The 11,189-nt window shown below is 34.1% G+C and overlaps 1 protein-coding gene and 1 long non-coding RNA gene across 2 annotated transcripts; both read left to right on the forward strand.

Annotated features, from left to right (window-relative positions):
- Positions 1-7,858: 7,858 nt before the first annotated feature.
- LOC133793453 (uncharacterized) lies at positions 7,859-8,107 on the forward strand. The gene is made up of 2 exons (XR_009874828.1): positions 7,859-7,929; positions 8,018-8,107. It is a non-coding gene; the product is annotated as an uncharacterized LOC133793453 (long non-coding RNA).
- Positions 8,108-8,206: 99 nt separating this feature from the next.
- Positions 8,207-10,790, forward strand: LOC133815714 (uncharacterized). Its single transcript, XM_062248527.1, has 6 exons — positions 8,207-8,365; positions 8,945-9,022; positions 9,100-9,153; positions 9,868-9,922; positions 10,016-10,111; positions 10,764-10,790. Exons 1-6 carry the CDS (start codon positions 8,238-8,240, stop codon positions 10,788-10,790), a joined length of 438 nt encoding a protein of 145 aa, XP_062104511.1. The 5' UTR covers positions 8,207-8,237.
- Positions 10,791-11,189: the final 399 nt, after the last annotated feature.

The following is an 11,189-nucleotide window of genomic DNA, read 5'->3' on the forward strand; positions in this document are numbered from 1 at the left end:
AATTACTATATTAATTTTCTTTTCATTATCAACTTAGGAATTAGGTAGATATTATCATTATGGATAAGTCATGGATTCTTGAGAATAGAGAAACACAACAATTTCAAGACGGATTCAACCAATTTTTAGAATTTTTCCAAACAAATTGTAGTGATCCGGAAAGAATTCATTGTCCATGTATAGATTGTGGTAATGGAACAAAAGGAAATATTACCATGATAAAAAATCATGTATTTTGTCGGGGATTTGATACAAGTTATCATACATGGTATTGGCATGGGGAATCATTGAAAAATAATAATCCATATCCATTCGGGAGGCGAGGGGTTGATGATTTGGGTTTTAGTGATTTTGACGATCATCCTATGGAATTGCTCGATGAAGCACAAGAAGAGTTTGTTGATGATCCTTCAAAATTTGATAAATTGGTTAGAGATGCAGATAAACCATTATTCAATGGTTGTCTGAAACAAAGATTACCAATGATGGTAAAATTTTACAACATAAAAGCAGAAAATGGAGTTAGCGATAAACTTGGTATCCATAGGAGATTTGAGGCTGATGGGTATGAAATCACATGACTGTCATATGTTGATGCAACAATTACTTCCGATTGCTATTCAGTCAGTATTACCGAAAAAAGTTCGAGATTGTTTAACGAATGTTTGCATATTCTTCAATCATTTATGCGGAAAATAATTAGAAATGAAAAAATTGGATGCATTGCATTGTAAGATAGTGGAAAGTCTATGCAACCTTGAAATGTTTTTTCCGCCATTCTTCTTTGACATTATGATACATTTAATGGTTCATCTAGTAAGGGAAGCCAAGTTGTGTGGACCAGTTTGGGCGAGATGGATGTATCCATTTGAAAGAAGTATGAAGGTGTTGAAAAGTTATGTGCGTAATCATTATCGTCCTGAAGCTAGTATGGTTGAATGTTATATATCGGAAGAGGCAGTAGAATTTTTCTCAGAATACATGAGTGGGGTTGAGGCAATCGGAATCAGCAAACCACGGAATAACTCAGATGGAGTTGATAAAGGACTACGAGGGAATGGAACAGTGATCACCGTGTCTAGGGCAGAATTAGATCAAGCTCAATTAGTTGTGTTGCAAAATAATCCTGAGATTCAATCATATATAATGTAAGTAGAAAATATATTTCAATCATATATATTAGAGTAGTGATTTTCTTTTTGTTGTTTAAACTTTCTGTTATTTCTTTTATGTTTCAGTGATCACATAGAGTTATTACGGTCGATGATTCCCAACAAGATTAAAAATAAACAAAAATAGGTTATAGATGAGCATAATAAAACGTTTTGCCAGTGGCTGAAGAATACAATTTTGACGAAGTTGGGAGAAAAAAATCATGGACTGTCGACTGAGTTGAAGTGCATATCTCTTGGACCAAGCATTGATGTAATAAAGCATCAAGCTTACATTGTTGAAGGGAAACGATTTCATACTAATTCAAGAGTTGATGCTCGGCTGGTTCAAAATAGTGGAGTAAGTGTAGTTGCAGAAGCTATGCATTTTGCCAGTGCAAAAGATAATAACCCAATTTCAGGCACAATGACATACTACGGGATTGTTGAAGAAATATGGGAGCTAGATTATTCATTATTTCGTATTCCTCTTCTTAAATGTTCTTGGGTAGACAACAATACTGGAGTTAAAACTGATAAACTTGGATTCACTCTGGTTGATTTAAGCAAGAAGGGAAGCAAGAACGATCCTTTTATCATGGCTGCCCAAGCGAAACAAGTGTTTTACATTCTTGATCCAGTTAATGATACATGGTCCATTGTTTTATCAGTTCCCGAGTGGAAGTTCTCAGAAAAAGAAGAGTACAATGAAAATTATGATTTATATCATGACTGTTTCATTGTTGGAAAATTGATACATGAACAAGTTGAGAATATTCAGGATAATGATAATGAAAGCGATACCGATGATCGTGATTATCTTAGAACCGACATCAAAGAAGGAATATGGGTCAATTGTGAATTGACCAGATATAAAATAAGAAAAAGAAGAAAACATGTTTAGTAAGTTATATAATTCATTAATACTTGTGATTATTTATTTGTATAATGCATTAACACTTGTGATTATTAATTTGTGTGATGCAGATGGCGGATAAAAGAGATGACAAAGAGAAACAACAAGGTCATGGTAAAACAAGAATGAGTTACATGACCCAACAAAAAGCCAAAGGAATCAAGAAAAATCTTCAATAGAACGATTTGGGACAACCAATAGGTGATGTGTATACAAACATGATATCATATCTTGCATCTAGAGTATGAGCCACGATTTCTATCAACTCAGGTGATTGGAGGAAGGTCCCACAAGATTTGAAAGATGGTCTATGGGAGGATATCATTGTAAGAAATTATCATTATGATATTTATTTATTTATGTGTGATATCTAAATTTAATAATTACTTTTCTTAATTATATTCTCAGGGTGGTCACAAAATTCCTCAAACCTTCAAACGTGAGATTTTGAAAAAAGCTGGTCAAATAATGAGAGATTTTAAAAGTGAACTCACTACCGAGTACATCAAACCTTTGGCTGAAATGGGTATGATGGAAGAACTCAAATTTCCCTCAAAGAGGTATAGCGATATAATTGATGAGAGAGAATGGTTAAAATTTGTAACTAGTCGTCTAAGTCCAGAGTTTCAAATAGTGCATCAAGAACAAAAAGCACGTGCATTACTAATGAAGTCAAGGCATCGAACCTCTCGTAGAGGAATGGCTAATATAAGAGAAGATTTGGTAAGTATAACTGATATTATAGTTTAAATAATGGTTGATATTATCGCAACATATAACTATAATTATCTTGTACATTGCAGAAAAAAGAACGAAATATTCAAAATCCAGAGAGGTATCAAGTTTGGCTTAGATCGCGTGAAAAAAATAAAGTTCTCGTGACAGAGCTAGACCGATAGATTGCCAAAAAGATAGTAAGTTTTCTAAGGTTTTACAATCAATATATTGTTTTTATTTATATAAACTAATTTAACCAAGTAATATCTTGAGTAGGAGGACGTCAAAGGAAAATTGAGTCGTGGCGAAATTACAGCTCAGGGTCGAGATGGCATCTTGACTCAAGCATTAGGGACACCAGAACACCCAGGTCGTGTTCGAGCTGGCAGGTATGATAATTTATAATAGTTGTTTTCTTTTAAGAATTATTTAGATTGGTTTATTGATGGACTTTATTGATTTTTTTTGTAGGTTCACTGCGACCGTTTCCAAAATGTTTGGAAAAAATCATAAAACAATGACTGCAAGAGAGGAGATTGCTCGACTAAAAGCTGAGATTGAAGAGCTAAAAAGACATAAATTTAGGACAGAAGAGGAATTAGCTCAAAATGAAGAATATAATGAGGAAAACGATGAGTGTGGATACTACGATGAAGGGCAATTTGATGAGGGACAATATTATGAGAATACAAATGATGAGGGACAATATTATGAGAATACAGGTGATGAAGTCTATCGACCTGCCCCCAATGCAGATGATCATTTTCATCAAACTGAAGACTATCCTTTTGATGAAGATGATGGATCATCAATTTATGATTCTCCGCCACCACCGAGCTATGAAGTTTGTTTGTGTTCTGATAATATTGACAATGTGGTAGATAAGGGTGTAATCATTGTACCAAACACGGGTAGCCAAATTACCGTCCATGGAAATGTACTTGATGATTCAGTTGTGAGGGTTTGGCTTATAGATGTCTTACAAGAAGAAGCTGAGATCCCTATTCCCTTTGGTAATATACGATATGTTGGGGACACACGAGACACATTCCTGCCTTGGCCAAAAAATTTAATTGTTGCTTGTCAGGTATAAAATTATTTGCTTAGATATTTAAATTTTATTTTTAAATGGGTACACTATATTGATATGTTAAATGCTATTATGTAGGGTCCATCTTCATCTAAACACAAATCCCTATCACCAAGCCCACATTTATCATCAGTTGGATCTCACGTAGTCATCCTCGCTGAAATAACTCAACCAGAACCTTCAAATTGGTTAACAGATAACCAATGGGGCAAAATTGATCTGAGTCTAAAATTTATAGTGAAGGAGTATTATTCCATTAAAGGAATAGATGGGGTTGTACAAGTTCCCGTTGACCCAGAGTTTATAGGAGAACGCGAGGATATCTTCATCACTTCGAAAGACGTTTATCAAGCAGCCTCCATGGATAATATTGGATCCTCAGCTATGCTGTTTGGTATGAGGTATGTATCAATCCGTTATGTCATTACAAACTATTAGATGTAATGACCCACTAATCTAGACCATTATCGAACTATACATACAAATTCTTACTAAAACATACATTTGCGAAAATACCATAATTTATTATAAACTTGTAGAAACAAAGGTTACTTTCATAAAAATAAGTAGGATATGGGTACCCATTGTCTTTAAAACAAAAATAACTTAAAGTAAAAAGAGTTACATAGAAAATGCGGAAAAATACATCTAAAACCATAAAAAACATAAACAAGACTACATCCTCGAATCGAATAACGCTCGGCCCCTTGACTCCATTCACCATCGATACACATCCTCTAAGCGTCACGAATCTTTCCACCTCTAAAGCTTATTTCCTGCACATAAACAGAAAGGAATGAGCCTAATGCCCAGCAAGGAAAATCTAACACATAGTCATACACATAAATTTCATAAGAAACATAAAGACTTAACATAATACATATAACATACACTTATTATAATGGCCATTATTACTTGGGGTCCCATAGACTAAACAAGCATATGCCCATGGAATTAGTGGGTTCCTACTAGCTAAGTAGGTCATATGCCCATAACCCATTTGGGGTCTTGTTAGCCATATGGGTCATATACCCAAGCCTACAAATATACATACATATCGTAACACATTTAATAACATAAAACATATAGATAACATAAGCACATAGCATATTGATTCTAGCCTATTTTCCTTACCAAAGTTACCGGGATATAATGGACTGAGTTGGGACTTTTGGAACACTCCTAAAACCATAATGAACAAGAGTGAGTTGAAAGAAGAAGAAGAAATGAAAAGGATGGAAAGACTAAACCATAAAAAACATACTTACCGACTTATATGCTTAAGAACTTGGATTCCCTAACCAAAATAAGAATGAGGTTAGGGGACTGAGTAGAAGGTTTTGAGAAAGGAAATAACATGAAATAAATGAAGTAGAGTTTCGGGTTTACCTCAAAGATTTGCAAGATCAATCTAACCTCCACCGAAATACTATAGAACTCCCTTCCCAAAGTGTTTGATAAGCTTATGATGTTTAAGCTTATAGTTTTTCCCAAACCAGGTGTTTACACTCTCACACTCACTTAACACTAGCAGCTTCTGAACTTAGAGCAAATGGTGAATAATGGCTGGGTACTAGGTCCTATTTATAGAGTTTGGGAATGAAAATATCTTGATTTTACTTGAATAAAAATAATGGCTTTTTAGGTGAAAATCATTTGAATAATCGTTCAGCAGAGGCTGAAGACTCGTTCAAAAGATGTTGGACTCTTGAAGGAGTTTGAATTGCTGAAAGGAAATGAATTCAAAAGAGTTTGAATTCATGCTGAAGGAGGCGATATATCGCCCCCTGTAGGCGATATATCGCCTGGGCCAGTATGCCCGAGGCGATCGTGCATCGTTTCGTGTTTTCCGTATTTACGTGCTGCGATATATCGCCCCCTATAGCTGCGATATATCGGCACACGCTGAATAATTAAACACGAAATTACACATTTTTAGCTAAGTTTGAATGGAGTAAACAGCCTTGACTAAGCCCTCAACGTATTCAAAGCTGCTGACTGACCCTATAACATTCAAATTTTACTCCTTATTAGATTTAATCCCCAAAAATACTTAATCCTTAATCACCATTCATAACATGTGCTTAAAATCCTATTGGTTGATGTCTAAACCTTATAATATAATAAATATAATCCTTAATATCAGTCACTTTAATCAAACCTTAGGTTATACTTAATATTCTTAAACTATAGATTAAACTTAGAAAATCTATAAGTACTACTATGAGTGTCCAAATAATTCCCGGTCTGAACCAAAAATCCATAGTAACAAAGATAATGCTATAAATACTATCATACTATTATCTATCTTAGCTAAGTAAAGTTCTTGGACTCTACATTAGAAGAGTTTGAATATATTAGATATTCATCCGTAGTGAAGTAAATTCTGAGATGAAATTGTGTGCTGCGGAGATAACAAAAGGTTGAAAACATGTGTGTCTTAGTGAAGTAGGTTCTGCGAATTTTGTGTGCTGCGGTGGCTTATGGTTGAGAACATGCATGTTGTTTGTTGTATGTTTTGTCTGAATTGAATTTATAGGTTCTAATAATTTTGGATATGCTATAGAAACAGAGGAAACTCTGCCCAATTTTTTTTTTGACGATATTAATTTATTAATTGAAAATGTAATATGAATGATTGATTCTACAGATGCATTTGGGAAAGCATGCACCCAAATTCACGACAATTATACAAATTTTTTGACACCGAACATCTTTCTATTGGCAATGATGAAAGTAAAAACTATACGGTGGATCTTATAGCCAAATGGATGATGACTATGGATAGACGAGGCCAAATATATTTCATTCCTTGGATTGTTGAGTAAGAACGAACTACTTAAACATTATCACTACTATGGTAGAATTTTAATTTTATAATAATCATAATTTATTATTATTTTAGTCGACATTGGATGTTGGTGCTCGTGATGATGCGGGGGATGACCATAATTTTGGACCCTTTAAAAAATCATAAATCTCCACCAATAATTACGGAGGTTATGGAAAAGTAAGTTCTTCAATTGTAATGTATGCATTATTAATTTTTAAAAGTTGAGAGCATAATATGTATTTTATTAATTTTAATTTTTGTAGAGCATAAGCACAATGTTTGGAAAATGAATACATCGACACATTTACAAAATTGCTGAGAGGTTCTTGTCCAAAACAACCTGAAAGTCATGAATGTGGTTATTATGTACTAAGATACATTTATGATCTTGTAAATGCACCGAATCCAGCAGAAGTTATCAAGAAGAAAGTATGTTATATTTTAAACTCTTTTTTGCTTAAGAAAAGCTAGATATAGTATTTAATTATCTAATCTATATTAACTTTTCAATTTTGCAGTGGTTTGAAAAAAAGCAATTCAATGTCAAAGAGGATTTACTACCACTACAAAGTGATTGGTTAGCTAGATTAATGCCATTTGTTTATGAAATCTAAATTTTTGTATGTATGTAAGATTAAAGTGCTAACTTATATTAGTTAGAATGATTAAAGTCTTTGATTCATTACTAGCCAATTATTTTGTATTAGATATGAAATGTATATATAACAATTTAACAAATTACGTTATACTATTAAAAATAATTATATATAATTAAAATTGAAAATTAATTTTTTTTATTAAAAATGCTAGGTTATAATTCGAAATTGAATTATTATTTTTTTTAATGAGAACCACTTTAACTGCGGTTGTAGTAAGCCAACCGCGGAGAAAAGAAACTTTTGTCTGCGGTTGTAATAAGCAAACCGCAGAGAAAGGTTGCTTTTCTCAGCGGTTTGCTTATTACAACCGCAGAGAAAAGTCTCTTTTCTCCGCGGTTGGCTTACTACAATCATAGAGAAAAGTGTAGCTTTTCTCTGCGGTTTGCGTAACACTTTTCTCTGCGGTCGAATACACTGCGCTTTTCAATACTCTCGAAAATCGTAGTGTATTGAGTAAAAAAACCGCAGAGAAAAGCCTTTTTTGTAGTAGTGTTTCTTTGCTAGAAGAATCGGGTTCTATTGAGAGAGCTCTTTATGAGTTGCACAAGAAAGAGCCAAAAATAGTAAGTTTGAACTATTATATTTCTTATGAGGTTATGTTTTTAGCATGCGAATCTCAAGTGCTTACCATTTCTTGTTATGTCTTTCAAGGTTGATAAATTGGCTTTTAAAGAACAAGAGGTTTCTCTTTTAGTAAAGCTTGGTCGCTTTGAAGAAGGTGCCACTTTGTTCAAGGCTCTACTTTTTATGAATCCTGACAATTATGGGTATTTAGTAATGCTAATGCTATATTTCTTTTCAAAATATCAATTCCTTGTGAAAATTTGATTCATATTTTGAACTTGTTATTTTGAGTTCAATTTCAGATACTATGAAGGCCTTCACAAGTGTGTTGGGCTCTATTATGAAAATGGTCAGTATTCACCCGACCAAATTGAACAGTTGGATTCGTTGTACAATTCTCTTAGGCAGCAATACACTTGGTCTTCTGCTGTCAAGGTAAAATATTGAGTGATCTGAATTTTAACTTTGCTGCTTTCCTTGTAATGGTTGCCATTTTATCCGAATGCTGTGAAGCCTATTAGCTATTACACAAACTTGTAATAAAACCGGGCCTTATTCTATCAAATATTGTGCACTGCTATGATGGAGTTGATTTTAAATTTATACACTGGATTCTTTCTGTTCTGCATGTATCTGTTGTTGATATTATTTTTGGTAAATTTTAACTAATAAACTGCTATTAATTAGTTTCAAAGGGGGAGAACTTCGTTAATTTTTCAATGGGTTGGCCTATTGAACTTAATATTGATTTATTATTAATTTCCAAATTTCTTTCTTGGTACACCATTCCATTTTAGACGTGAATTTATCATATTTACTTAATATTAGAAATGCTTAGCTGAAAAGTCCTCAGGTGATTTATGAGTTGAATGCAATTAAATTAGCTTCTTGGTACTACTTTTTGGTTACTACCGCATTAGAATGACCATCATCATTATTATTATTTTTTTATGCTCTTCTTATTTATGGAATTTTTCGAGTTATCACTGAATCTTGTTGGGTTGGGTGTTTAAGAGAATACTGCTCGACTTTCTGCAAGGTGTCAGGTTTAGAGAAGCAGCTGAAAATTATATTAGGCCCCTCCTTACTAAGGTATTTATGGTTACTTTTTTATCACTCTAACTCGGTCTTTTATATTTTATGGCAACGTATATTCTTGATGCTTTCAGGGAGTTCCATCATTGTTCACTGATCTTTCTCCATTGTATGATCATCCTGGAAAGGTATGCTCCTCATTCTTCTTGATTGTTTTACACATTAATTTTTTGATTTTCTTAGGACCTAAGAAACTATTAGTTCTGTAGGTTTAAGTTATGCTTTGTCACACTGTTTTCCAAGTAGACATTCTTGAGGAACTTATTATTGAGCTGGAGCATGATGTTAGGACTTCTGGTCAATTCCCTGGAAGGTAAGCTGTGGTAGCACTTATTTGCATTAATGCAAATCATGTTGAAACATTCATACACTTCAGTGATGCCTATTTATAAGAGTTGTCTTCCGGGTGTAGTTTAGTTGATTAGCCAATGGGTAGTGGAGCTTGTGGTTTGCTTCTTCATGGTGTGAGGTTGTTTACAGTTTATAGATTTATGTATTGTTTTTCCTTGTTTTGGTTTTGTCAAGTGAATTAGACTTATCTTTTTCCTGCTCTCTTTATATACTGTATATATGAACAGTCAATCATGTTTATGTTATACTGAAGCAGATGATCTAAGCAACATGATTTTAGATTTGTGGTCACTGAACGTGTCATAATATTATAAAACTATCTCCTTGCTTTTAGATTTTAGTTGTGAATGGTGAATGCTCTGATTTGCCCTAATTTTTTTATCTTGCAAGTGCTTTTTTAGTATGGCACATGGTTTTGTTGCCAGAGGCATTCTTTTGGTAATTCTTATTGATGATGTCACTTTTAAAAAAAATATTTACTTTAAATGCAGGTCAGAGAAAAAACCTCCTTCAACTCTTATGTGGACCTTATTCCAATTAGCACAGGTTAGCCACCTTTATTTTTCTTCTTTTTGCTACCCCCTTAAATATTTTTTGTTGGGATATTTGTTTTTGCTTAGAATTTCTGTTTGGATCCAGCATTACGACCGAAGGGGACAATATGAAATCGCTCTTTCTAAAATTGATGAGGCCATTGAGCACACCCCAACCGCGATTGATTTATACTCGGGCAAGGTTGGTTAGGATTCTTAATGAAAGTTTTTTTTAATGTAAATGTTTTCTGGAATAAGTTTTATGGATTTTTTTCTTAATATAATATGATTTTTTCCCCTTCTTAATCTTGTAGCAGAGATATTTTGCTATTGAAATCAATGTTATACTACAATGTTACACCCAGATTTCGAGCCTTGAGAATTATGATCTCGAAAGCTAGATTCGTCAGATGTGAGCTCGCAATGTCTAGAATACGTGTTCGCAACCTAGGCGCCGAATCTTCATAGTTGATGGCAACCTCGAAGATGGGTGACCTCGAAGTCCTTATAAGCTCGAAAGACAGGCATCGGAAGGCGTCCATTCTCGGGTGACCTCGGATCAAGAGTTCCGAGCCTGACATGAGTATGAGCTTGAAACAATGTGGTCTTGGAGAAAATAATATAACTCGAAAGTTACTCAGAGACCTAGATTGGCATGATGCTGATGGTGCTGATTGCTGATTTCGAACAGCTTAGTGAGTCACTTGAAGAGACGCGGTCTACATTTATTTATGTAACTTCCCTACAATAAAGGGATATTTATTAGTTAGTTATACGCCCCCTGGTCTTCAGGGGACGTTTCCTTGTATATAGCAGTTACAGGCTTTAAAGCCTTTAAATTTATTAATATACAGGATAACTTCCCTGAACGTGTGGGATAGTATCCTGAGACTTCCTCTATAAATAGAGAAGTCATGTACCTTTGTAAAGGACCGAAATTTTGTGATCTTGAGAGAAACTCTGGAGAATTCATCCCTGAAGAATTTCCAGAAATTTCCTAAGTTCTAATAACAAAGACTCGTGGACTAGGCAGAGTTAACTGCTGAACCACGTAAAAAACTCTTCTTGTTTTATTGCATTTTTCTGGCCATAATTTTTTATTGTTTACGTGCTCTACATTTTAAGTTGACGAAAAACGGCGTCAATAGTTTGGTGCTTTCATTGAGAGCCTTAAGAAGTGCGATCCCTGAACAGTTATGGCCACAAATGATCAAAACATTCCTGAAGAAAACTATCCAAGACGCCCTGGGAAGCAGCCAATGGTAAACCCAGATACTGAA

The sequence above is a fragment of the Humulus lupulus genome, chromosome 1 (genome assembly GCF_963169125.1).
Source record: "Humulus lupulus chromosome 1, drHumLupu1.1, whole genome shotgun sequence".
In the NCBI taxonomy this organism is placed as follows: Eukaryota; Viridiplantae; Streptophyta; class Magnoliopsida; order Rosales; family Cannabaceae; genus Humulus; species Humulus lupulus.

Coding starts and splice junctions, on each gene's coding strand:
- LOC133815714 (XM_062248527.1), top strand. CDS start 8,238: ATGAAGGCCTTCACAAGTGTGTTGGGCTCTATTATGAAAATGGTCAGT. Junction 9,154..9,867: donor TGTATGATCATCCTGGAAAG/GTATGCTCCTCA, acceptor CTTTAAATGCAG/GTCAGAGAAAAAACCTCCTT. Junction 9,923..10,015: donor CCTTATTCCAATTAGCACAG/GTTAGCCACCTT, acceptor GTTTGGATCCAG/CATTACGACCGAAGGGGACA.